Consider the following 27,977-nt stretch of genomic DNA (forward strand, 5'->3'; position numbering starts at 1 on the left):
CCCGCCCCTGGGGCGGGGCGAGGCGGAGCCTGAAAAAGCTGTGGCCTGCCGAGCCCGCCCGCTTTTCCCGTGCAATCTCAGGGGACGCTCGCAAACTTTGATTTTCCGCTCTAGAACGGGGTAAGTGGTTTTAAAAGTCCCTCAGTTCACGCTGAGGATTTCTCCAGCGCTCGTCCAAAAGGAACCGAGCTGGATTTTGTTTGCGTTCCTTTCCTGCGTCCCGTCCTCCCCGAGAACCATGGGATAAGGAGTTTGTGGCCCAAGTTACTCCGCACCGGGGGCTGCAAGTTAATCACCCGTAGGTCAGCAGGGCAGTTAGACTTGCTGGTCCCGAGAGCCCGGTTTTGCTTATTGGCAGGGTCAGCGTTTCGGGTCCCACTGCGGGGAGCCCACCCCTCAGCCTCTGCCTGCCTGCCCCCTCTAGAGTTCCCCTCGGCCTGGGCTCTGGATTCCTGCAGCCTCTCGCGGCTGCTGTGACCCGCAGCCACTAGATTTCGGGTTTCCTAGGGCTCCTTCTCTCCGGTCTTTCCTCCTGCTTTGATGACGTCTTGGAGAGAATTGTGTAGACCCCTTCCACCCCGCCATGACCCTCATCTAGGAGACTCTTCAAAAAACGAAATTCCCTGTTAGCACATCGTTGGGTATGTACACGTTTCTAGAGGAGTCTTATCTCAGTGACCAAGGAAGGTGCGTTAATAATTCAACCATTGAAAGGCTAAAGTTTGGACTGATTGTCAGCAACTAGTGGAAATGGCTTCCCTCGTGGCACAGTGCTAAAGAATCCACCAGCCAACATAGGAGAGGTAAGAGAGGCAGTCCGATTCCTCACTTGGGAAGATTCCCGTAGAGGAGGAAATAGCAACCCGCTCCGGTATTCTTGCCTGGAAAATTCCATGGACAGAGGAACCTGGCGGGCTACAGCCCATGGGGTCCCCAAGAGTCCGACTGGACTGAGCATAGCACAGCGTTAGTGGAAAATGGCTGTGTGATTCCCACTGAAACCGGTGGGACACTCCGTGAGTGCCTGGTCAGCAGTAGGAAATCACACGGAGCTCTGCTCCCCCGGCGCAGGAGCAGCCTGACCAGTTAGTTCCACCCAATCTATTCTTCCAAACACCTGCAGGGGTTTAGACTAACTGTCTGATCAACTCCTCCTGTCCTCCTAATCAGAAGTAGGTACTAAGAGCCAGGCCCATGAAGTAGTATTCTGACAAGGTCATTCAGCTAAGAAGAGACTTTTCTTTGGCTGCTTTTAATTAAAAAAAATTTTTTTCTGACTTAAGAATAAATATGCTACTGTGAGTCGTTCTTGATCAATTGTAGCACATTTATAATGTTTGATTCTCTTCCAAGTTTTTTTTTTCCTTGTTAGAAATTCTTGAAAATTAAGAATTTTTTAAAATAATATGGCTTTGCTTTGGCTTTGTGAATCGATCTGTTCATTCTATGTGAGAATATATTTCCAACTTTTTCCCTATCGCTTTAATTTTCATTTAAACCAAATGGATTCAAGCATAGCTTGAAAAGATCAGTGTTGAAGGAAGAATTTTAAATTCTGTATTTCCTCCATTTGCAAAATAAGGTTGGCAACATTTCATAGGTTGAAAAGTAAAACTGAACAATAAACCAGGGTGCTCTGATTCAAAGTTTATATTTGATAAATAGAAAAACCTGCTAAAGTACATTTTAATTAAAAAACACAAGCAGTGTGATAAGCCTGCTGCTGACTGTAAATGATGTACCCTGAATAATAGAGCTTATAGCCTGTCAGGCGTGCTCTGAAGCACTCCCCATATGCGCTGCAGTTGATCTTCACAAGGATCCTATGCTACGGAGCATTGGCCCCATTTTATAGATAGGAAAATTATTATTATTATTTGTTATTATTATAGTTTTCCTGAAAGAATTACATTCTGTGTATCTCTAGTAGATCCCTTAACTTATGGGCATTTCAAAAATTTCAGACTCAAAGCAGATGTCTTAATCATAAAATATGAAATGCTACCTGCAGGTTAGCTGAATTTCATATCTCTAGCTCAGTCTGTCTCACTATGATCATTATAAATTCTATCTCTTAAGAAATTAAAGGTCTTCTCTGCCAATATTTCAAAGGGTGAGATGAAAAGGATTTTACAGTTAAGGGGGAAAAAATGCCCAATAACATTTAAGGTGTTGGGTTTCAGCTCTCCTTCAGTGTGACCCTGGTGAATCTCAACCTCTGAGATGTTTCCTCATCCATAAGAAGGATGGTGATTTTATTTTCAGTTCTACATACAATTAAATGGTGGTTTTAATAACTTGCTTCTCTACCTATTGTGAAAATTCTTTTAATGGATGTGAAAGATGTGCTGTTTAGAAGAAATCAGGTGTTGCAAAGATTTAAGAATGATAATTACTATGTTAACAATTTTTTTAGCATAGCACCTGTATTATGAAGCAGATGATGATCCTCTAGGTAGTTGAGGGGGTTCAAAGGCAATGAATGCAGATTGGAGCCTGAGCAATCATAGTGGTAAGGGCTCAGCAGGAAATAAGACCACCAAAAGCAAAGTAGAAGAGTTTTCAAGGTCATGCCCTGTTTCCTTATGAGCTCCACAGGTTAAGGGGTAGTACTGGGCAAGACCGGGCTGGGGGTGGGGTCTTCTAAATCCAGGATTAAGGGTGAGTCTCTTCCTTGCTTTGTTCTTTTCTTCCAACTTAGCAAATGTCCAGATTCGAGGAAAAAAATGTATGTGCTAGGTATTTTTGACAGATCCTATTTCAGGGTAATTTTGCTTTTATTATTGCTACAGTTTTTTGAGGGTACTAGGGATGTCTGTTGGTGAGAAGATAGATGTGAGAGCTTGAAAGAAATAAATAGGGAGGAAGTAAGTAGATATTGAAAGTGGAAAGAGAGCTACATCTCTTAACATAGTGTGTGTGTGTGTGTGTGTGTGTGTGTGTGTTCGCGTGCAAGTGCATCGAGGAGCGATGAGGGCAGAGCCGGGGGAGTCTGGGGCTTGTTATCCTTGCCCTCTGTGCTCTGAGTTTGGCACAGTGCCTCCCTTATAGTTAATATTCAAAAATGCATGTTGAATGAATAACAACCAATGTTTGGTATTCGTGCTTTGTTTGAATAGTTCTCTGGACTGTGAACTATTTGAGGTTAAGGACTTGATTTTACAAAAGTTCTATAAATATTGTTAAATCAAAGATGACTATAGGATTATAGAACCAAAGATATCTTAATGAATAAGAAATTGGAAAGGAGAAACTAGGGGGGAAAGGAACCATGATATCACTATGTATAGAAGTAAACATTTGCCGGGTTCTGTGCTTCCTACCTGCCCTGGCTCTTGCATAGTAACCCTGAGTAGAACTCAGTTTTCAAATGAAGAAGCTCAAAAAAAGTGACTGCCTTGCCCAAGGCCACATGGATAGTAAATGATAGATCTGGGTTTCCTACTGAGAGCTGTCAGATTCAAAGCCCACACTCTTTTCACAACACCATGCTGAAGACAAAAAGGAGAAAAAAAGAGCTATGTTCTTATTTTCAGTGTAGAAAACTCTGGTCTGTACAACCTTTTCTTTTTCTGTTTTATTTTCTTTATATATATTTTTGCTTTCAAGTCTTAAGAAATACTCAGCTTGAGTGAGGATCCAAACAGAAAGGCAGGAGTGAAACTGCTGGGTAGGTAGGGCATGAGCTGCCTGTTCCCCAGTCCTAGTTCTGCACGAAGCTTCTTACCCTAAGACTGCCCAGCTGCTCTGCAGTGCGTGAGGCTTACACATGCTTCTGATCCCACCCCCTTTTTTAATACGAATACTGCCCTTTAGGCTATTTCATTGCTAAACAGCCTTTTAGCAATGGAGAGTTTATTTTCTCTTCTGTACTAGGTACTATATTAAATCATTTTGAATAAAGGGTTTTAAAATGGCACGACTTTTGGTTAATTATATCAAGAACTTTCCATTAATGACACCATCAAAGTGCTTTGATTTCCCCCCACACATGGAAGGGCATTTTATAGTCAGCATGAGCTTTGTTCCAAGGAGTCTTGTGCTGGGCTTCAGTACAGTGAAAGTATGAATTCTGTCACCTCAAGTCTTAGTTTCTGCAACTCTTTTTGATGTTTCAGCTGCTCGTGGTTGGTGAATATGATTATTCCAGAAGTTAGCAAAGATGTTCCTGGTGGTGGCAGAGTTTAGCAATATTTGGTGTGGTTAATTTCAAGAAATTGTCATAGCAGACAAGCAAAATTATGGAGGTCAGACAAAGCCCTTTCATTACATCTCTATAGATGTAAGATTTCCAGTTACCCAATTATTTTTATATATATATATATCACATATGTATGTTCTTTACCTTCCAAAGCTTATTTTAACTGTGAGTTTTCATTTCAGTATTTACAGTGGTAGAAGAGAAAGAGTAACTATAAATTACACTTATGATTTACAGAAGATTACACATAAAGCAGTTTTTAGCTGTTTATTCTTTTTTGTTAAAATGAATGAACTTCATAAAACTAAATGTTTCAGAGTTGATAAATCTCAAAAACTTAATACTGAGAGGAAAAAGCAAGTTGCAGAATTCAGTACAATGTGATCTAATATGATTATAAACTTTATTTATAAAGTTTGAAAACATGCAAAATAAAAACAATAGCACATACTGTTTAACAGTGCAAATACATGTAGCAGTGGAATTACATCCTGCCTGAGAAGGATGCACTCTTGTGTTTATGGGAATAGTCACCTCCTAGAATTGTGGAACAGAAATGGGTTTGGGGACAGTTAGAGGAGGCTTCAGTTGTATCTATAATACAACGTTTTAGGTTTTTACAGTGGTAAGGTTTGTTAAAGCTGGGTAGCAGGTAAATGTTTATTGTATGTTTTATATTTCTCTCTATATCTGAAATATAATCTAACAAAAGAAGATCTGTTTATCTAATGTTAAGAAAACTTACATTAGCTCCTAGAATTTCCAAGATTTTATAGCCCAAGCTTACACAGAACGAAACCTAAGATAATTGTATCATGCATCGTCTATCCAGATGTTTTTGTTTGTATGTTTGATTCCCTTGTTGAAAGCACTGAATCCCTACAGGAAATAATATGAAGCATTTTGCTTTGTAGCTGAAGGATTTGTAAGATGAAAGGTCCTTAAACATGAAATGAGATCAGTGGTAAGCTCATGATTTAAATTGTTGTTTGAAAAATTGTTTGATCTTCCCCCTCCAGGGGGAAAAACACAGTGATAGCCTAGATACAATATGACAATATGTTATTTTTTTTTCTTAGTATCTAGATCACCATGGCGACTGGACAGAAGTTGATGAGAGCTATTAGAGTTTTTGAATTTGGTGGACCAGAAGTGCTGAAACTCCAGTCGGATGTTGCTGTACCAATTCCAAAAGACCATCAGGTGGAAATCATTACTTAAAAACAGGCAATAATTAAACTGAGTGTGTGTCTCTAGCACATGAAGTTAATGTTAGAAATAATGATTTATAAAGATATTGCTTTAGTACAGACCCTGGAGAAGGGAATGGCAACCCACTCCAGTATTCTTGCCTGGATAGAGGAGTCTGGTGGGCTACAGTCCACAAGGTCACAAAGAGTCAGACACGACTGAGCTACCTTCACTTCACTGTACTATTTACACCTATAAGCTCTGACAAAGAGAACATATAATTCTAACTAGTGAAGTAAATGTATAAAAAGAAAGAACATAAGAAAATTTATTAGTTGAAAATGATCTGTGTAGTGAAGTAATTGGATTTTTCTGAATGGAGTCATGATTATTCAATTATAATCTTTCATGATCTTTGTTTTATGCATGGGGAGAATAATTTTCTTCTGCATACATGCTTTTTCACATACAAGAGATTTTAAATATAGATTTTAATCATTTCCAGTGACTTTAATAATATACTTTTTCAATAAAATTATATATTTTTATTACTGCACCTTTCGTCGCTCCCATGTCCAACTTCTTTAGCAAGCCTTATGAGAGTTTTTACAGTTTGGTTATGATTTGACAAAGATTTATTTCTTATCATTTCCTCTCAGTAGACTGCTGCGACAATACAAGCTTTATCTGGTTTCCTCAAGAGGTCTTTTCATTCCTTCTGTCTTTGCACATATTGTTCCTTTAACCTGAAGTATCCTTCTTCCATTCTGAAAGATATCTACTCATCCTTTAAGATCTAAATCAAATACCACTTCCTTCATAAGGCCTCATAAGGCTATCATACTTTGATAGCAGAAGTAATCATTCTGTATTAAAGTCAGATGAGCTTCTATAATAGATGTAGCCTCAAAATTTCAGTGGTTGGCAGCCTGGATGGGAGGGGAGTTTGGGGGAAAATGGATGCATGTATATGTATGACTGAGTCCCTTTGCTGGTCACCTGAAACTATCATAACATTGTTAATTGACTATATCCCAGTATACAATAAAAAGTTAAAAAAAAATCTCGGTGGTTCTCATTCACTAAATTCCACAATTCTAAAATGTCAGTGGATAGAGTTTTCTTCCAAAGTGATGTAGGGACCTGTATTTCTTCCCTTGTGTGGCTCCGCCTCCTCCAACACCTGTCTTCTGAGGTCACTAAGAAAGGGTGGAAACACTATGTACATTGCCTAGGAAGGACTTTGTGGGTCAGTCTCAAAAGTAGCTTTCGCCACTTATGTTTACATTCCATTTGACTGCTTATAACTCTGAAGGAGCCAGGAAGGAATATTCTTCCTACTTTCCTGTCCAGGAGGAGAAAATAGGTTTGATGAGCATGTAGACGTCTCTGCACACATCCCCTCCCCACCACTATTTTCCCCCAGATGTTTTTAGTATAGCACGTAAACCATTCTGTCTTATGTTTTTATTTATATGGTGATTTCTAAAACTGGAATGTGAGCTCATTGAAGGCAGGGTTTTCCTCTATTATTGTAGCTCCCATGATCACTCCACTCCAGTCTTATGATAATGCTGAGTGAATGCCTAACTGCTCTGTATGAACTGAAGTACATTGTCATTGCAGGTTCTCATCAGAGTCCAAGCATGTGGTGTAAACCCAGTGGACACATACATTCGCTCTGGCACTCACAATATAAAACCACCTCTACCGTATACTCCTGGCTTTGATGTGGCTGGGATAATAGAAGCTGTTGGAGAGAGTGTATCTGCTTTCAAGGTATTACATTTTAATTATTTCTATTTTAGCTTAATATGTATATTTTTTAACATTTTGACATAGCTTTAAAATGTATCTGTATTTAAGTCTTTAAAAGGCCCTGTTACACAATTTCTGCCACTTGGGGGACTCCTCTAGTCAAAAAAGAAATCACCTTTTATCCAGGGACCTTGCTTGTTTGCATTGTTGGGAATAAGTGTTGGGTAATTTCTGTGTCTCCACATCCCCATAGAATTGAACTGTGATCCTTTGATTTAACAGAAATACTTAAGGAAAGAATATAATAAGCAAGGAAATTATACTGTTTCCTAACTCTTGATAATACACAACCAACATAATTTTTTCTTTTTTTTTCTTCTATAAAATTTAGTTCCACAAAATAAAGGGAAGGCTAATTCTTTTGAATAATAAGTAAAAGATGAACAAATGCAAGGTCAACTATACATTTTTAGAGCTATGATTCAGACCAAGGTGGCTGAGTCAATGTAGATGTTATGAGTTATGATCAGAGCTTTTGTTATTTATGTGCAAAAAGATATAAAAAACCTAGATAGCATATTCATGTTCTAGCATCTGTCCTCATCATTCCTTGACCTGCTCAGCTGTGGCAGCACATTTACCAAAATTGAACTGAGTGAAGATTAACAGGGTCTGGCCCAGGAAGCCAGGAAAATTCCTTTTGCTTTCTACTCCTCTGCCTTTGGCAGTCTAGCTCCTGCCCCCACTGCTCCACTGAGACGATGTTTACTAATGTCGCTAATGGCCTCTGTATTGCTGAAGCTAATGGGTCCTTTTATGTCATTATCTGAATTGACTTCTCTGGGACATTTGACACTCTCAGCCACTTACTTTTTCTTAAAAAAAAAAAAAAGAAAACTTCTCCAGCTTCTGTGACATTATATTCTCCAGGTCTCCCCCCCCCACCCCCCACCTCCCATTCCTCTCTGAGCATCCTTTTTCAAGCTTCTTTTTCTCTGGATGTTCCTCATATCTTGGTGTTGCCCAGTGCCCACTCACCCTATGCAGACTCTGCCTTTTGTATTTTCTTCCTTCTTCAGAATAGGCTCATATGCTCCCTCAGTTTCCATTATCTAGTGTGATATCTTTAGCTTAGAAGGTGGACCTGTTCTTTACAAATATGGTGGCCACTAGCCACATGTGGCTGTTTGAAATTCAAATTCCATTCAAATTAAAAATTCCATTCTTCAGTTGCTTAATAGAACCAAGTGTCTAGTGGCCACTGTTGGACAGTGCAGATGGAGAACATTTACATCATCACAGGAAGTTGTGTTGCAGGGCCCACATCAGCAAACTCTAGGAACCTCTTACTCATGTCTAAAACTGAGCTTCTCTTTCTCCCAACAGAGCTGCTGCTCTTGTGGGACTGTCTTGGTGACATCTGGGGTCTGAGGCTTATCTGTCCCTCACTTGGCTCTCCCTTACCGGGACTGTTTCCTCTCTCCTCTTTTCCTCCCCACTGTAGTGTAGTTCTGGTTATCTTACATAGTCCTTTCTCTGGGTTTTTATAACAGACACTTAACTTACCACCCTCCCTCCTAGCCCCTCGAATCTATCCTTGCTCTATAAGGAATAATTTTCTAAAATGTAATTTAGATTGTTTTACACTATGTTTCAAATCTTGTATCAATTCTTTATAGATTTCAGGGTATTGCTGGAATGCTTATATTACAAAAGAAGACTGTTTCGTGCTCCTTCTCCTACCCAGCTTTCCATTCTTATCTCCCATTCCTTCTCACTCTGTAGTTTATCCTTTAGTAATAACCGTTTGTTCTTCCCTGCATGTCCCATGCTCTTTCATCTCTGTGTCTTTGTTTGTATTGGCTCTTCTATTTGGCAGAACTGAATCAAAGCTTATAAACATGAGTTCAGGGGCTTTTACCCTCCAGCTTTCATTTCATTTTTATCTCCCGAAACTGTTACATTCCACACTGTTATTATTCCTTGGGAATGCATGCTGGTGATTTCTCAGCACCTCTTCCTATCACAGTTCCCTGACTTAACTTTGTTTCCTTTATTGCTAGCATCTCTTCCCACTTCCAGTTTTCAAGATCTTGTCCTATCTTTGAAAGTGAAAAAGTGAAAAAGTTGCTCAGTTGTGTCTGACTCTTTTCCACCCCATGGACTATACAGTCCATGGAATTCTCCAGGCCAGAATACTGGAGTGGGTAGCCTTTCCCTTCTCCAGGGGATTGTCCCAACCCAGGGATCGATCCCAGGTCTCCCTCATTGCGGGCAGATTCTTTACCAGCTGAGCCACAAGGGAAGCCCCTTCTCTTTCAAGACCTAACTCAGATACTAGTTTCTCAGTCTAGCTGTTCTTGATTCCTTCAACTTCGAAATAGTTCTTTCTTTTTCTCATACCTATCTTTGATGGCCCATCAGATTTGCCTTGCTTTAAAATTCTCTCTCTCCTTTTTTCCCTCTTCCTGTAGTTTAAGAAGCTTGAGATTAGGGAGAATGTCTTGCTATTAATATCCATCACAGAACTAAAAGTACTGCTTTTCATAGTGGATTCTTAAACAGGTTGGAATTATATTGAAGTCAATGCAGTGTGTTTTTAAGCTGTAAAAACAGGATTAATCTGATGTTAGTCATACTTGACCATTTGCAGGCAACATTGTTAAGCAGTGATGCTTGTCTTTGACTCCTGGGTGCCGTTGGAGCCTTTTCTGTCTCTACCTCACCCTATAGTGTTGTATTATAGGGCAAATTTAGGTGTATTGAGAGTTATTGCCTTAATGTTTTGCTTAGTCCAAGAACTATTTACTTTTTTTATTCTTCAAGAAACAGGATTTAGAAGAGGTACTTGTGCTGGGCAGTCTAATTTCCTTGGTGTGCAGGTCACATGGAGCCAGCTTGTGGCGCTTGCATGGTGCCTTTCCTTACCCCCAGTTACACATCTGCCTTCCAGTAGTGAGGACCCAGCAGGCGTTTATGGAGAGTTTGTTATATGTTTCTGGTGCTACAAAAGGTCAAGACACTTTCCTGGCTCATCTCTTGTTGTTGGGATCCAGGCAGAGTTGCCTGCCTTTTGGTCCATGCGTGAAAAAGGAGGGAAATGCGGGAACAAACCTACAGAAAGAATTTAGAACGGGTGTTTGGAAGAAACCTTACATTGTATTTATTTCTTCTCCCCAGTATTGGATAAAAAACATTTATGTTGACTGCCATTTATTAACTGCTTGATCTGAGCAAATTACTGAACTTATTTACACCTCCATTTCCTCATCTTTGAAGTGGGATTATCTAAAGGGAGGTAATGAAAGTTTTCCTCATAGACTGTTGTGAAGATCAAATTAGATAACACTCATTAGGCACTTAATGCTGTGCCTTGCACAGCAAGCCGTCAGTAAAGGTAAGTTATCATCATAATCTTTAGACCATTCTGGACATTCTCTCTTTTCTTATTTTTCCTGTTTCCCTTGATTTTTCTTCTTCCTAGTTTCCATTAATAAAACATTTTAAAATGTTCTGTATTTTGAAGTTGTTTTTATGAGACCTTAGGATGTAGACAACAATATATAAGCACTCATTTTATTTCTTGTTATAAATGTTGCATTCTAAAGGGTTACACCCATGCTGACAACCTTTTTAATCCCTGAAGCATTTATTAATTTATTGCTTTCCCCAGAAAGGTGACAGAGTTTTCACTACCAGGACGATCTCTGGGGGTTATGCTGAGTATGCTCTGGCCGCCGATCACACTGTTTACACACTGCCAGAAAAACTGGACTTTAAACAAGGAGCTGCCATCGGCATCCCATACTTTACTGCTTATCGAGCTCTGCTCCACAGGTAATAACACACTGTCAGCTTTATAACCGGCACCAGAGGAGGGCGATGTTAATTGGAGGAAAGTAATATATAATTTATGCTTCCTACCACCCGTCTACCCACTGGTCATTTTTGGTTCCCATTAAGTTACCGTTAAGGTTTATGGAACGGAAACTCTGCTCATTTGGTAGATTGTTCTAATCACTGAAGAAAAAGACAAGAACAGCAAAAACCCATCTTTGTCTTCAGGATGCTCACAGTCTAGTAAGGGAGAGAGACCTAAGAGTAATAATACTGATATATAATTTGGAAAGGACAGTGGTAGAGATGTGCATAGGGATTTACGGGATCACAAGGGCATGCCTGTGGTAATGAGGTCAGGCTTCCTGGCAAGGCATAAGTCTTAGATTTTTTTAAAGCCATGGTTCAAAAATCTCGTTATCCAACTCCAGAAACTTAACTGCTGCAGCTTTTAAGTACAGTGGCTCTGCCCTAGTCCCCCTGGTCAGTTTCCATGGCCGATACCTGAGAATCTACATCTTAATCAAATTCCCTAGGTATCTGAAAAGCATCAGAGAGCATTATCCTGGGGAAGGGTAGCTGGGAGTAGGGAGGGTATTCTAGAGAATGGGAAGAGCTGGTGTGGGGAGCAAACATCGGGGTATCGGGGGAAAAGAGCTATAGCAGTTTGCTTTTGTTAGAAGATTTCAAGGCAAAGAGTGGTGAAGAATAGAGTTGGAACATAGTAGTCTCTCAGTAAATGTTAGCTGTCATTATCAAATTGGTGCACCTCAGATTGTAAAAAGCTAGATTATAGCACTCACATATTGTTCTCTAAGGACTTGGAGGTCTTGTAGTGTTTTATTCAGGAGAATGATATTGTCATATATGTGTTTTATTAGGATCACTCATCTGCTATGGGAAGGATGGATGTCATGACAGGTGTGGAGAAAGACATGGGAGAATCTTATAGAAGTACCCTTTGGACATTATTAATACTTAAGGGCCAGAGCAAGGCTCATGGTAGAGGTGGAGAGGAAAGGATAACTATTTAGGGGGTAAAATCAGAAATATTTGGTAACTATTTGCATGTGGAGAATGAGGGAGAAAAAGAGCTTAAGAATACTTACAGCTTTATAATGGGTAATGTTTGACTTGACAAAGAGAAGGAGGGAAAAGTTTCAAAGGGAAACTGAGTTCAGTTTTGGACGTGAAGCTGAGACAGACATCATCATGGAGAAGTCCAGCAGCCTGTCGGATGAAAGAGTCTGAAACTTGAAGGCTGGAGCTTTAAATCTGGGGCTGTCAGCATGTGGTAAGGGCTGACAAAATGAAAGTCACTGAAATTCCTCAGGGAGTGAGAACAACAGTGGAGAGAGACTGGAACTGTACTGAGGATTAACATGTAGAATGTGGTCAGAGGTAGGGGACAGAGTCCTGAGAGGCAGAGGGAGTGTAACCCAAGGCCAAGAGAGTCTAGAGGCCACTGAGTCTGTTAAACATCCCTTAAGCTCCTAGGTGTTGAAGCCAGGAAGGCCTAGGTTTTACTATTGTCTCCACGTACTACTAGTCAAATCGCTTTCCTGTCTCAGCTGTAGTTTACTGACTTTAAAAATACAGATAATAATATCAAGCACCTTGGGGTGTGGTGAGAATTAGATGAGGTAATGCTTGTAAAGCTGTTAGTAAGCGAATAGTACAGAACAAGTGCTCCGTTAGTGTGGGTGGGCTTAGGGGTAGGAGTTGATTGCTACCAAGGAGGGAACCTAGCTGTCAGTGCAGCTGTGAGGCCTGCTTGGGAACAAAATAACAGCCAGGCTTAGTGATAGGAGGTCAGAGGTGGCTTTCCTCACATCATTTTCAGTAGAGTGATGGAGCGCAGCTTGAATGAATGGGTTGAGAAAGGAAAAGGAAATTGATTCTTGAATGACGACTGCTCTTAAAAAGTGGGGAGACAGGCAGGAAGGAGTAGGAAAAATACTTGAAGAGAGTGTGGGAACAAAAGGGTTGTGTTTTTTTTTTAAGATGGACAGGGCTTGGTCATTTTTATAGCTAAGAAAGGATCTAGCAGAAATAGATGGGAGGCTTGGAGAAGAGGGCAGAGTAGCAGATGTAACAAGATCCTGTGCTGGGCAAGGTTTGGACTTAGCACAGAGGTAGAGAGATTGGCTACCTGGAAGAGGCAGTGAGAGAGTCAGTTCCTAGGGCAGGTTGAGAAGTCCAGGGGTCCCCAAGAAGAGAGGGGTCTGGAATTCTCAAGGAGGAAAGGACAAACTTTTCTTTCCTCTACATTCCTTGGTCTTAGTCACATAAGCCACGTTTTTATCTTTAAGCCTCTAACTGATGGTTACACAACAAACAACTCAGTTTAAACTCTGTACTAAGGATTATATAACAACAATGTATGCTGCTTGAGGACAGTTTCTGGAAAAAAAAGCTCTGGCTAATCCTGTTATCTTAAAATGTAAATTATGGGAGTGGGTCTAGTAAGATCTTTACGACCTCCAGACATTCTTTTGATTCATTGTAATAACTAATTAAAAACTATATAACTCCATTGCTAACACTAGTGAGGGGGCACTCTTTCTGCCCACTTCTGATGTCAATGTCAGAAGATTTCTCTATCTCTTTTATACTTTAATAAAACTTTATAACACAAAAGCACAGAGCCATCAAGCCTCATCTCTAGCCCCGGATTGAATTCTTCTCTTCCGGAGGCCACGGATCCCAGCGTGGTTCAAGTGGTTCAACAACAACCTTTCAGCATTGGTGTACTTAATGGAAAGTTTGTGGGCAGGGAGGTGAGGCATTGAAGGAACTCATATGTGATTGCTTCATTTTCATAACTAAATAGGAAGCAAAGTGACCTTTTGAGAATCAGAACTATAGTGGTACCAAAATGCATGGTCATGTGATTTTTTTCTTAGGGTATTTAGCCATTTGGATACATTATCCAGGGAAGGTAGACCATAATATTAATCCAGGGCTGGAATATTAGAGGCAAATTGAAAGAGCACAAAGGAAATGGAGAGAGAGCAGTTGGGGTTATGTCCCGTGGCATCCAGGCTGATGGGAATGCAGCAGGAGCAGCAAGAAGGCAGAAAGGAGCAGACAGCAAGTTCTGTGAAGCCGAAGAAAAGATTTGAGGGAAAGTGGGGTTGCAGAGTCAGAACAGGAGATCAATATTGGTTATTAGTGTCTGATATTCCTCAGGTAGAATGGTTAGGGATGACTGCTAGTGTGGGAAGAGAGTGGTGGAAGTGGAGGAGAATTCAGGAATTGTGAGTTTTCTTCCCATGTATGTTGAAATCTCTCAGGTTGGGGCTGGATTTGGGGTGGAAGAAGAAACCTATCGGAAGCTCCAGTATTTTGGCCTCCTGATGCGAAGAGCTGACTCATTTGAAAAGAGCCTGATGCTGGGAAAGATTGAGGGTAGGAGAAGGGGAAAACAGAGGATGAGATGGTTGGATGTCATCACTGACTCAATGGATGTGAGTTTGAGCAAACTCCAGGAGATAGTGAAGGACAGGGAAGCCTGGCACGTCGCAGACAGTAGGGTCACAAAGAGTTGGACATGACTTAGCGACTGAACAACAAGGAAACCTCTGAGCCAGGTCCTAGGCTTCAGTGACTAGGAGGGGGTAACACAGCAGCGTGGAAGTCCAGGCCCCCTGCTCCAACCCTGCTACAGGCCCCAGAGGAAGAGGACTATTAGTGTTCTCCAGAGAAGCAGAACCAACAGAATGTGTATATTGATGGGTGGATTCATGGAGTCTTGCTGAGTCTAGAATCTGGAGAGCCTAAGAAGAGTAGCAGTTCAAGTCTAAAGACAGTCTGCTGTCAGAATCTCTTCTTGCTCTAGGAGAAGTCTTTCTTTGTTTTATTAAGACCTTCAAGTGGCCAGGCCACTTTATTATGGAAGATAATCTGCTTTATTCAAAGTCTCCTGACTTAAGCATTAATCTCATCCAAAATAGAACCTTCACAGAAATATCCAGAATGTTTGACCCATATCCAGCACCATGTCCCAGCCAAGCTGACGCTTAAAATTAACCATCACAGTGACTACACAAGGAAAGAAGGATGGTAGCCATGGAGACCCAATAGACAGTTAGCCTGCTGTTTCTCCACCTGCTGCAGGCCCAGGGGTTTAGGACAATGTACACAGGGTGTGGAAACTTTTGTTTATAAGATTTGGAAAAAAATCATTGGAAGTATTTCATGACCCAGATTATAACATTAGTAATCCTATTCCCTAACTTTGTATTTTACTTTTTAAAATGTCAAAGTGTTTTGGTAATAGCTGTCTCAGTTTATCACTCCAAATCCTCAGTTTAACTCACTTTGCTCAACCCCCCATCTCCAAGCGAGCATGTTGGAGAAACTTCATTTACTGACTCAGCTGCCATTTGTCAGCTGTTGACACACTGCCATGAGCAGGACTCTGGGTGACTGTGTTCTCGCTCCCAGATTGAACAGAAGATCTGTACAGGGTGGTGTGGTTTAGTCGCTAAGTCGTGTCAGACCCTTTGCCACCCCATGGACTGTATAGCCCACCAGGCTCCTCTGTCCATGGGATTTTCCAGGTGAGAATACTGGAGTGGGTTTCCATTTCCTTCTCCACTCTAAGGGTGACCACCCCCTATTGTCCTGGTAAACAAAGGATCCTTGCTGAGAGTCAGACCTGGACCACACAGCCGCTGCTGCCCTGTGACGGCAGCATCTGTCCATGTGAAATGATAAAGCATCCCTGTGTCTTGCTGCAGGTTCCTCATTTTCAGTGTAGTAGAAAAGGAATGAGTGAACCAGAAGTCAAAAGAATATGTCATTTTACCAGAGGCTCTGGGCATTTTAGGGGGTGGTAGGGGAACCTGTGTGACAGGACTTGTTCTGTTTCTTACACTCTTCCCATCGCTGACTCAGCATTGGTTTCTGAAACAAGGGCTTGCAGGCTGTGCAGCCAGGTGTTGAAAGGCGTGGAGAAGGAAGACAGTAGCTGCTGAGTTTACTCAGGTGTGAGTCTGAACCATGGAAAAGACTGAACTATAATGACCCTTTCTGAGACACTTTCTGTGGGAATGAATGGGAGACTCCAGTTCTAGGTGAAGCAATTTCCCTTGACACATCCACAAAGCCTCTTAGCAGGTAGCACAATTACATGATCCTGGCACCCCAACAATATCTGACACTGATTGACTCCCAGTAGACATTTGTTGAATGAATAAATGAATTGAATGTTCTCTTTTATCTGTGGCTCTAAAGAACCATTGTTTGAGTCTGGGGAGCGTGGAGAATATCTCGGGTTGTCTATCAGGATGAGTTTCCTCTTTGGGTAGCTGTTGGTTGAAATGAAGGTAGAATTTTCTTAAGAATTATGACAAACACTGAACTTAATTAGCTCCAAAGTAAGGTGATGAACCTGTGCTTTTTTTTCAGTGCCCATGTGAAACCTGGAGAAAGTGTTCTGGTTCATGGAGCTAGTGGAGGAGTAAGTATTTTTTTCTTTTAATTTGTTTTTTTTTTAAGAGCTTATGTTTGTGGGTTTCACATTATATTTCTTTAAGTTGCTTTTTTAAAAAAAAATTATTTTTTTAAGTTGCTTTTAAAAAATGTATAAATATAGTCAAGGGTGATGACCTTTTTCTTTTTGTAGTGAGACTTTAGATTCTGTCTTCTGAAGGTGATTCCCCATCATATTCGTTTAGCATTTCTTGGTTAATAAATTCAACAGATTACCTGATCAGAAATGTATGCATTAGGTTTTCTACCTGTGTTGGGTATGGACCAAGATAAATGGGCTTTTGTTTTTCTTTTCAAGAAGTGAATGTTATATAAGAATATTTATTTAGAATTTTAAACAGTTCTTTAAGGTTAATATAAATTCCACATCCCCTTAGATAAGAAAACTAAGGCTCATTAAAGCTTGCTTTGCCTCTGTTGCCCCAGACAGCACTGCAAAGCCACACTGTGAGTTCTTCATCCTTTCTAGCTCTCTTCCTGCTTGCCTGCTGCGCTTTGATGACATTCGCAGGGTGCACAGTATACAGCTGTGTCCTTCACACCACAACCCACAACTTAAAATGCTAATGGGGGTGGGGGTGGGGGGTGGGTTGGGGAATGCTCAGGACTTGTCAAACCAGCCCTGCAGTGAAATCACCCAACACAGAGCTGTCAGAAAGCTCTTCAAGAAACTGGCTGTCAATCTGCCTCCGAGGAGCTTAGAGGAAAAGTTAGAGCTCTGAGGTTGGAATTTAACAAGAAATCCACATGACCTCTATCCTGCATGTAGAGGCTTTAGAAATTTTGGAGACACGATTTCGCCTTTTTAAAATACAGGGCCTGGGGCTGGATGTTTGAGAAAGCAGGTTAACCCTTTCAGGACATTGTATTTTCAGAGAGGAGATGGAAGGAAGTAATCTATTAATGGCAGATTGTTCCTGGCATAATGAGAGGCATCCTGAAAATGCATTTACCTCTAAAAGTGGACAGGTAATACAGAGAATTCAGACCTCTGTATATTTGTTACTTTCCATGGATGTATCACGAGATTTCAGGCCCAGCTTCCTATGTACTTCCAATAGATCAAGTCAAGGATTTCACAGATAAACTGTTTACTTAAAAAACACCAAGATTGTCTTTCTGGGGCTTGAGAAAATATGACACCTATCCTTGTCAAAAACTCCTGTTGTTTAGCCTCACTGAAGAGGCAGTTCGGGGGTTAAATTTAGCCCTAAATAAGTAAACTTAATGCTAAATAAGTACAGAATCTGTCCAACATGCATTTATTTAAATTGCCTTGGCTTTCACAGAGCTAACCTTGTGCTCTGTATCAAAAAGAGAGATTTCAGTAGGAAGGGGAGAGACGAGTTTAAAGAAAATCTCTTTTTATTCCCTTTACCCTCATGTAAAAAGCCAGGTCGCTTCATCATGATTTTTTTTTAAAAGGCAAAATCCAGACTGTTCTCTGTGCTGGCTGAGTTTGTTAAATCCTTGGCTGGCAGGGATAGGCTGGCGACCTGGTGTGTGAAGCGCTTCTGATCCTCTCTGCTCATCAGGGGGAAAAAGTGCTGGGTTTTGTCTTGCTTCTATTTGTACTCTCTGTCCTCATTTAAATCAAATTCCTTTGGGATTATGTTGTGCATTTAAAATGGTGCAGAATTTGTGAACACAGCCAACATCCTAATATGTTGGTAGGGAGTGCCCTATTTTATTGTCAGCAAAATAAATAGAAGAAAAAATAGTTGACACATAATGGTATATAATCTATTGAAGAAATATTGTTAGTATAATTGTTGACAAGAATAGAATAAGCAACTCCTTTAAAATATGTCTTGAGTGCCCCTTTGAAGTAGTTAGAGCATAATAAGGAGATAATATTTACATTATCTCAGGTTAAAACACGGTTTTATTAGAGGCCCCCCCCCCCCCTTTTTTTAACTGGAAATTAAAGTAGCAAAAATCAGCCATGCTAACCCCATGGTGTAGTGGTATTTCATGGAACTGAATGTCTGTCACACTCACAGTGAGTTTCCTGTGTTTGTTTTGGTTAAATCAAACAAATCCTCAGCATAACCCAACTGGGTTTAGGCTCCTCACTCCCATATGCCATACAGTCTTTAAGGTCTTACTTCAGGCTTGGGAGTTCGTGATTCTGTTACAATTTTAATTAGTTTCCATCATCTTTTTTATCTCAATTCTCTTCTATCTTGCCCAGTCCATAATGATTGTATCTTCCTTTAAATCAGTGGTTTTCAATAAGGGGTGATTTCATACCATCTCTTCTCCCACTCAGGGACATTTGGTGGTGTCACAACTGGATGAAAGGGTCTGGCATCCAGTGGACAGAAACTAGGAGTGCTCCTTCTAAGCACCCTTCACTGCACAGCATAGTCCCCACAGCAAAGAATTACCTGGCCCAATAGTGCCAAGTGTGAGAAAGCTCGTTCTAAATGTATGGGCTGACCCTTATCTGTACCATTCATTTGGCATGGGACCAAACATGTTTCCTAGTATTATAATTTAAATGATTGCTTTTATCTATATTCCTAAAATAGTTTTATTTCTTCTTTATGCTAAGCACATTTATCTAGTGCTCTAGTGATCTTATGCAATCCTGTGGCTTTAAGTACTATCTATAAACTGATGATTCTCAAATTTATGTTTCCAATTCTGAACTCTTTTCAAGTCTGTTATCATATTCAACTAATGATTGAGCATCTTCAGTTGGGTGAATTCAGTGTGTTCAAAGTCAATTCTTGATGCTGTCACAAACTTGATCCTCTTTCATCTTCCTCATCACAGTCAATCTACGCAGTTATTCTGACCTGAGACCTAGGAGACATTCTTGATTTTTCTCTATTCCTCACCTCCCACCTCCAATCTTTGATGAAGTCCTGATCTTCCTGCTCCCATTTCCCCCTACTTTCTTTTTGCCTCCCATATAATTAGAATGTTCTATTAAAAGCCTAATTCAGATCATATCCCTCTCTTGCTTAAACTCTCCAGTAGTTCTGCTTGGCTCTTAAATATAATCCAGAGTCTTTACCTCCAAGGCGGTGTGTGCCTTGGCCTTTCTGTGCCTCTCTGGCCTCATCTTCTGCTCTCTTCGCATGTCCCACCCTTAAGCCACATTGACCCTCTTTCTGACGTTTGAATGCCCCAAGCTCATTCCCACTTCAGCAGGATAGCCATGCCCATTCAGCCTACAGCATTCTCCAGCAGGCGTCTCAGACCTGTCCCAGACTGTGCTTGTCCCTCTCTCCATTCAGATCTCTTCAGAATGCCTTTCCTGATGACTTAATTGGCCTGGTTCTCTCTTTATAACCCAATACGCTGTTTTTTTCAAGTATTTTTCATTCTCTGAATTTACTTTATTCATTTATTTCTTCATGTGTTTATTATCTCCCCATTCCTTAGAACATAAGTTTCATGCGTGAAGAACCACATCTTGCACATCAGTTCAGTCAGTTCACTTGCATCCGACTCTTTGCTACCTCATGAACTGCAGCATGCCAGGCTTCCCTGTCAATCACCAACTATAGAGTTTGCTCAAACTCATGTCCATCGACTCTGTGATGCCATCCAACCATCTCATCCTCTGTTGTCCCCTTCTCCTCCTGCCCTCAATATTTCCCAGCATCAGGGTCTTTTCCAATGAGTCAGCTCTTTGCATCAGGTGTCCAAAGTATTGGAGTCTCAGCTTCAGCATCAGTCCTTCCAATGAATATTCAGGACTGATCTCCTTTAGGATGGACTGGTTGGATCTCCTTGCAGTCCAAGGGACTCTCAAGAGTCTTCTCCAACACCACAGTTCAAAAGCATCATTTCTTCGGTGCTCAGCTTTCTTTATAGTCCAACTCTCACATCCATACATGACCACTGGAAAAACCATCGCTTTGACTAGACAGACCTTTGTTGGCAAAGTAATGTTTCTGCTTTTTAATATGCTGTCTAGGTTGGTCATAGTTTTTCTTCCAAGGAGCAAGTGTCTTTTAATTTCATGGCTTCAGTCACCATCTGCAGTGATTTTAGAGCCCCAAAAAGATAAAGTCTGTAACTGTTTCCATTGTTTCCTCATCTATTTGCCATGAAGTGATGGGACCAGATGCTGTGAACTTTTTCTGAATGTTGAGTTTTAAGTCAACTTTTTCATTCTTCTCTTTCACTTTCATCAAGAGGCTCTTTAGTTCTTCTTCACTTTCTGCCATAAGGGTGGTGTCATCTGCGTATCTGAGGTTATTGATGTTTCTTCCAGCAATCTTGATTCCAGTTTGTGCTTCATCCAACCTGACATTTCTCATGATGTACTCTGCATATAAGTTAAATAAGGAGGGTGACAATATACAGCCTTGATATACTCCTTTCCTTATTTGGAACCGGTCTGTTGTTCCATGTCTAGTTCTAACTGTTGCTTCTTGACCTGCATACAGCTTTCTCAAGAGGCAGGTCAGGTGGTCTGGTATTCCCATCTCTTTAAGAATTTTCCACAGTTTGTTGTGACCTACACAGTCAAAGGCTTTGGTGTAATCAATAAAGCAGATATTTTTCTGGTATTCTCTTGCTTTTTTGATGATCCAGTGGATGGTGGCAATTTGATCTCTGGTTCCTCTGCCTTCTAAATCCAGCTTGAACATATGGAAGTTTCGGTTCATGTACTGTTGAAGCCTGGCTTGGAGAATTTTGAGCATTACTTTGCTAGTGTGTGAGATGAGTGCAGTTGTGCGGTAGTTTGAACATTCTTTGGCATTGCCTTTCTTAAGGATAAAAATGAAAACTGACCTTTTCCAGTCCTGTGGCCACTGCTGCATTTTCCAAATTTGCTGGTATATTGAGTGCAGCACTTTCATAGCATCATCTTTTAGGATTTGAAATAGCTCAACTGAAATTCCATCACCTCCACTAGCTTTGTTTTAGTGATGCTTCCTAAGGCCCACTTGACTTCACATTCCAGGATGTCTGGCTCTAGGTGAGTGATCACGCCATCATGGTTATCTGGGTCGTGAAGATCCTTTTTGTATGGTTCTTCTGTGTATTCCTGCCACCTCTTCTTAATATCTTCTGCTTCTGTTAGGTCCCTACCATTTCTGTCCTTAATTGTGCCCATCTTTGCATGAAAAGTTCTCTTAGTGTCTGAAATTTTCTTGAAGAGATCTCTAGTCTTTTCCATTCTATTGTTTTCTTCTATTTCTTTGCATTGATTGCTGAGGAAGGCTTTCTTATCTCTCCTGGCTATTCTTTGGAACTCTGCCTTCAAATGGGTATATCTTTCCTTTTCTCCTTTGCCTTTCATTTCTCTTCTTTTCACAGCTATTTGTAAGGCCTCCTCAGACAACCATTTTGCATTTTTGAATTTCTTTTTCTTGGGGGCGATCTTGATCACTGCCTCCTGTAAAATGTCACGAACCTCCATCCATAGTTCTTCAGGCACTCTATCATATATCTTGCACATAGTAAATAATAAATGTTTATCATATTCATGAATGTGAATTTGCCCATGCACATACCTGTCTCTTCTATGTAAGTGGTAGATGACTTACTGTTGTTATGTAGTATTTTATGTGTACTGTTAAAGTGTGAAGTCACTGAGCATATTTTGACCATCTTTAAACCCTGTATCTTCTACACAAAGCAGATGCTAAGTGAACATTTTGCACAGTGTTTCTTATTTCTTTGTTTAGACTCTTAACATTTATTAGCAATAGTCTAGAACCTAGAAGAACATCACGTTAATTGTATGTATTTAATAAACATTTGCAGAGATGCAAAGTACCTAAAACTACTGGGCTTTATTTTTTTTTTTAAGGTTGGAATTGCAGCATGCCAAATTGCAAGAGCTTATGGCTTAACGGTTTTGGGCACAGCTAGTACTGAGGAAGGACAAAAGATTGTTTTGCAAAATGGAGCCCACAAAGTGTTTAATCACAAAGAAGCTAATTATATTGATAAAATTAAGGTAAAGTTGTTCTGTAATTTTATAAAACTAAACTTTTGTTTCATGTTCTTTTATAAGTTTTTTTTATCAACTACTCTCTTAAAGTTGTTTGTTTTGCCTATGTGTTTTTAAGTTTTAATTAATTTAAAAGTAGAGATGTGTACTTTTCAAACCTTCACTATCATTTCTGTCTTGTTTATTTTTACTAAATAAAATATAGCCTCTCTAGAGGCTTATAGTTATAAAAATCAGTACTCTTTAATGCAAATCACATTTTAAGTAAAGCCACAGCTTTGTATTCGCAGCTGTGAGGCATTTTTTAAACATATATTTTTATATATTGTGAAATGATCACCACAGTAAATTTAGTTAACATCTGTCCCCATACATCATTATAAAATTTTGTTTCTTGTGATGAGAACTTTTAAGATCTATTCTCTTAGCAACTTTCAAACATTAATACAGTATTCCAACTGTAGTCACTGTCCATTACATCCTCATGACTTATTTATTTTACATCTGGAAATTTGTGCCTTTTGATCCCACCTTTATCCATTTCACCCATCCCCCACCCCTTACCCCACCTCTGGCATCAAAAAGGTATTCTTAATATAACTTCTATTGGTGTAAATTTTCCATAGAAAGTTAAACTATCCATGAATTACAAACTGGATCTGTCTGGCCTAGGGAATTAAGTTTCTTTGTTTATTGGATTTTTTGGAGGAGAAACTACCTCATCCAAAATGGTGAGGCAGAAGTTAGTTACTGTTACATCTATTCCATTGCTGCAATCCAATTCAAGCAGGTTCTGGAGTTCTCCATCTTTGCCATAGTAACAGTTTACTAAACACTGATTACTTTGCTGATCCTCAAACTACTTGCTCATGTTGAGAAAGAATTAGGATATCCCAGGTACTGATTACAGTGTAAACAAGGTCATTACAAACTGAGGAAAAAATGAGTGTGAGTTTGTTTTATTACCCCTAAATCATCCTGCCAAAAAACTGAATAAAGGCTCTCCTTTGTATATGTTGAGGAATGCAAAATTGATTGAGCATGCACTCCTGATATCATTATCAAAGATGAAAATGGGCCAGTTATTTTAAGAATAGGTTTTTGTTTTGCAATGTAATTCTAAGACCACAAGACCTTATAGCTTCTCTCTCTTCTACTGGTTCCTTCTGCTTAAGTCTCTCATTCTCCAAAAACATTCTCTTAACCTTTTCTCCTCCCCTCCCCTCCTTTACCACACATTTCTTGAAAACATAGGGGGTACTTAAACTTCTCTTCCTTCCTTACCTCCCACTGCAATTTTGCTTCCACCCCAGGGCTTTCCAGGTGGCCCTAGTGGTAAAGAACCTGCCTGACAATGTAGGAGATGTAAGAGATGCGGGTTCGATCCCTGGGTCGGGAAGATACCCTAGAGAAGTGCAACCCATTCCAGTATTCTTGCCTGGAGAATCCCGTGGACGGAGGAGCCTCATGGGCTACAGTCCATGGGGTCACAAAGAGTCGAACACTACTGAAGTGACTTAGCCCGCATGCACACACCAGCTACTTACGTGGCTTGTCAGGGGCGCTGATAATCCCAGCACCAGTCAGCTGCTCTTGGCTCACTTCTCACTGTAGCTGACCCTGACCACACCTCGTGGAAGCTGGCTCTCTTCTCACTTCTCTCACTCCTCTTTTAGTCTCCCTCCTCTTCATTTCAGTTGGTATTCCATAGATCTTCCTCTTGGTCTCCACTTTCTCTGGTGCTCCACCTTCATCCCGATCCATCTCATACACATCCTTACACTCCTGGTTTCCTGCACTATCACTGTTTCATTCCTCACACCATCAGCCTACTAAACATGGCCTTTCGTCTGGTCCCCCAGGAGAGACACCCACATTTCATTTCCTGTTCCTGTTGTTTAATCACCTTTCTCCCTCCTGCACATCAAATTGGTCACCTTATCTATCAGTTTCATCTCTGACATGCCTTTCGTATGTGTCTCTCTTTCTTTTCCCTTCACTGTTGTAACTTCATTTAGTCCTCATTTTTTCCAGTCTTGACTCTTTTTCACAGCTGATCTAATGCCCCCTTCTGTCTCCTCTACTGTCTGCAGAGTTATTTGGTTCTCTGTTTCAAAGAAAGAAAAAAAAAAATCCTCAGAAATAAATGAGAGCTCCATGAGAATAGGAATTTCTGTTTTCTTGTTCCCTCCTGTACTTCCAGTGCCTAAAACAGTGCCTGGCACAAGAATTAACTAATGAACATCTGTCCCCACAAAGTCCAAGTCTTTTAATGTGGCATTTGATGTATTTTCAGAGTTGAACCAATTTGCAGTCTCTTAGCTCCTACCTCTCCCCTCCCACCCCCGCCCCCATCTCCTTCACAAATGCATACTCCAGCTCTGCTGGGCCACTTTCCAATTCCAGCTTTTACTCTCCATCCCTACATCTTTGCTCTTCTGTTTCTTTTGTCCAGACTGATTGCCTCATGTCTGCTTGCCCCTTATTCCTTCTGTTCTACTTAAGAACTCCTACTTACCCCTCAGGGCCGAGGTCATCATCTCTGTGGAATTTTCTTTGACCTTTGCAGGTGATCAGCGCTGTAACTTTTTACCCCCTCTCTAACCTATGGTTTGTTTCCCGGTGGCTCAGATGGTAAAGCGTCTGTCTGCAGTGCGGGAGACCCGGGTTCAATCCCTGGGTTGGGAAGATCCCCTGGAGAAGGAAATGGCAGCCCACTCCAGTACTCTTGCCTGGATAATCCCATGGACAGAGGAACCTGGTAGGCTACAGTCCATAGGGTCGCAAAGAGTCAGACGTGACTTCACTTTCACTTTCAATGCAGTACTTAGCCCATCACATCACACCTTTAATTGTAGTGTTTTCCATTTTCCTCTTTATTTTGGGTTCTCTATGTCCATCTTGACATTCATAATACCTCACACAGTGCTGGGCGTAGGGGTTCATTTTTTTCTTAAAATGAAAATGTATAGCTTAGCTTATTTAAGAGCTGGTTTTAGATGTTGAGAATTGACATCAGAAAGCCCACAAGAAAAGGAGTAGTGTGCCAAGCTGATTGTAGACCACTGAGAACACAACTAAACGTGCACACACACACACACACACACAGAATACTGCAATACCAAAAGTCAGTATTTTTTTTTTTTGTCTTTTTTAATAAAAAATGGGAGCCCCAATGCAGTTTTTGATTTGTTGCTTCTTCCTCTATTAAAATACATTTTGAAGACAGAAAATTTTCACCTAAGGAAGAAGTACTTTATAGTCAAGTTGAGTCTAAGCACATGAAAATTTTGGACAAATTTTATTTCATTATAGCAATTTATTTAATACAAATCTGTCATTTTAGATGTGGCTGGTACCTTGGAATTACAGCATCACTGTATAATTAAATTATATTAAAATTGGCATTATTACTCTTTAAAAATATAGCATTTTATGTTATTTGAAATATATTTCTGTAATATGTGGCACTATGATAATCTTTTTTTCCTAATCTACTCTGCATTCTTTTATATTATATAGAAATCTGTTGGTGATAAAGGAGTTGATGTGATTATTGAAATGTTGGCTAATGTAAATCTTAGTAATGATTTGAATCTTTTGTCACATGGAGGACGAGTAATAGTAAGTATTTCATTTTTTTTCCATCACTTTGCAGTTTTTTCATAATTTAACACTATTTTGCAGTAATCTTTAACTACACACATGTTGTTTTTCCTACTAGGTTGTTGGCAGCAGAGGCACTATTGAAATAAACCCACGGGACACCATGACAAAGGAATCTAGCATAAAAGGAGTTACTCTGTTTTCATCCACCAGGGTAGGAAAGTGATTCTGTTAATTTAAATATTGGTGTAATTTGCCTACCCAGGCAGACTGAAAATTTAAGTAGATGTTAAGGTTAGTTATCTAAGTGGGTTAAGGATTAATCCCTGGAAGATAACTAGGGTGACAATATAATTTATTTTCCAAGCCAGGGCACTTATGAAGGTGAGAGGAGATACTGTTGGTAATTACTAATTACTCCATAATAATAGGTATTTTGTAAACTGAGACTGCCACAGACAAATTGCGGTGTTGGCTAACCTATAGGAAACTACTTTTTTATAGTTCTGGACAAGTTGACAAAAGCCACACATCTATGAGAAAACTCTTAATGCTTTCTTAGACTCTGAAAAATGTTAATGCTTCTGAAAATTGTCATGTGTTCCTCTATTGAAAAAGATGTTTTCTTTCCCGCAGGAGGAATTTCAGCAGTTTGCAGCAGCCCTTCAAGCCGGAATGGAAATTGGTTGGTTGAAACCAGTAATAGGTCCCCAGTATCTACTGGAGAAGGCTACCCAGGCTCATGAAAATATCATTCATAGCAGTGGAGCTATTGGAAAAATGATTCTTCTCTTAAAATGATCAATCCTTCCATTGATTTCTTGTGTAATTAGAGGTTTCATATCTCAGTTTTATATACACTGTGTTTGCTCTACTTAGCATTCATTTGATTCAGTGAGTTTCTTAACATTTAAAAAAAAGGTTTTTCTTTAGTGATCATAAGCATTGAAGTACTGTTTATTTTATAGCTGGCAACTTTCTTTATGCCTTCTGCTTCTCATCAAGGAATCATTGTAGTAGGAAATAGGATGTTAGTGGTCACTTGGCATTGGAGGACATTACAGAAATTCCTAACCGATACTCATCATTAATCCATACCTTTGACTAAAACATACTAATTCAAAATAGGACTGCTTGATTTCCAAGCCTACTTCTCCTTATAAAGGTTCTTTAATCTCTTATTAGCCCAGAACTATATTGGACTCTGATGATTCTCTGGAATAAATGAGACCCCTTGGCCAAACTAATCTCACCTAAATCTACAAGTCTCTCAGAAAGGCAAGATAAACAGTGTCCAGAGAAATTTGTTATTTTTCCAATATTCCCAATATTTTAAGATATTTACTAGGTTAATTAGCCACATATTCTGTGAGAACAGCAGCTTTCTCTCTGCTATAATGATACTGGGTGCATAGTTTCCAAATAGAAATGTATTGATTGATTCAACTTCAAAGTAAATTTAGAATTATCTCTTTGTGTGATTGGGATCATAGATTTTTATTTAAATTAGTCAAATTAGATGCATTAAGAATGATATGCTTTTGTTATTATAACATGGTGATTGCAATAAATTCTAGAGGCAATTGAAAATGGTGGTTTTCTAATTTATCTTACATGTAGTACTTGCCTTATATCAGTTTTACATAGCACGAAACTAAGGTTACTTCCTAACAGTGTTCTGTGTTAGAAGTCTTTATCTGAACTAAATAAAAGGATAATTACCTGGAAATCTTGCCATCAATATTATATATGTTAGTCGTTCAGTCATGTCCAGCTCTTTGCAACCCCATGGACTTAGCCCACCAGGATCCTCTCTCCATGGGATTTCCGAGGCATTAATATTGGAGTGGGTTGCCATTTACTTCTCCAGGGGATCATCCTGACCAGGTCTCCTGAATCAGTGGTGGATCCTTTACCATCTGAGCCACTAGGGAAGCCATTAACGTTATGTCTCAGGAA

General features: G+C 40.0%; 1 protein-coding gene across 2 annotated transcripts; it reads left to right on the forward strand.

Annotated features, from left to right (window-relative positions):
- The first annotated feature begins 11 nt into the window (after nucleotides 1–11).
- On the forward strand, nucleotides 12–27,747 carry CRYZ (crystallin zeta). 2 transcript variants are annotated; one of them, XM_070467919.1, is made up of 9 exons: nucleotides 12–120; nucleotides 5,281–5,404; nucleotides 7,019–7,171; nucleotides 10,824–10,987; nucleotides 16,403–16,454; nucleotides 22,269–22,418; nucleotides 25,935–26,036; nucleotides 26,137–26,232; nucleotides 26,655–27,747. In XM_070467919.1, exons 2-9 carry the CDS (start codon nucleotides 5,294–5,296, stop codon nucleotides 26,817–26,819), a joined length of 993 nt encoding a protein of 330 aa, XP_070324020.1. In that variant the 5' UTR covers nucleotides 12–120; nucleotides 5,281–5,293; the 3' UTR covers nucleotides 26,820–27,747. The 2 variants fall into 2 exon arrangements, with proteins under 2 accessions (XP_070324020.1, XP_070324022.1); XM_070467921.1 differs by lacking the exon at nucleotides 12–120 and adding an exon at nucleotides 712–803.
- Nucleotides 27,748–27,977: the final 230 nt, after the last annotated feature.

This window comes from Odocoileus virginianus, chromosome 5, assembly GCF_023699985.2.
Source record: "Odocoileus virginianus isolate 20LAN1187 ecotype Illinois chromosome 5, Ovbor_1.2, whole genome shotgun sequence".
NCBI classification, from domain to species: Eukaryota; Metazoa; Chordata; class Mammalia; order Artiodactyla; family Cervidae; genus Odocoileus; species Odocoileus virginianus.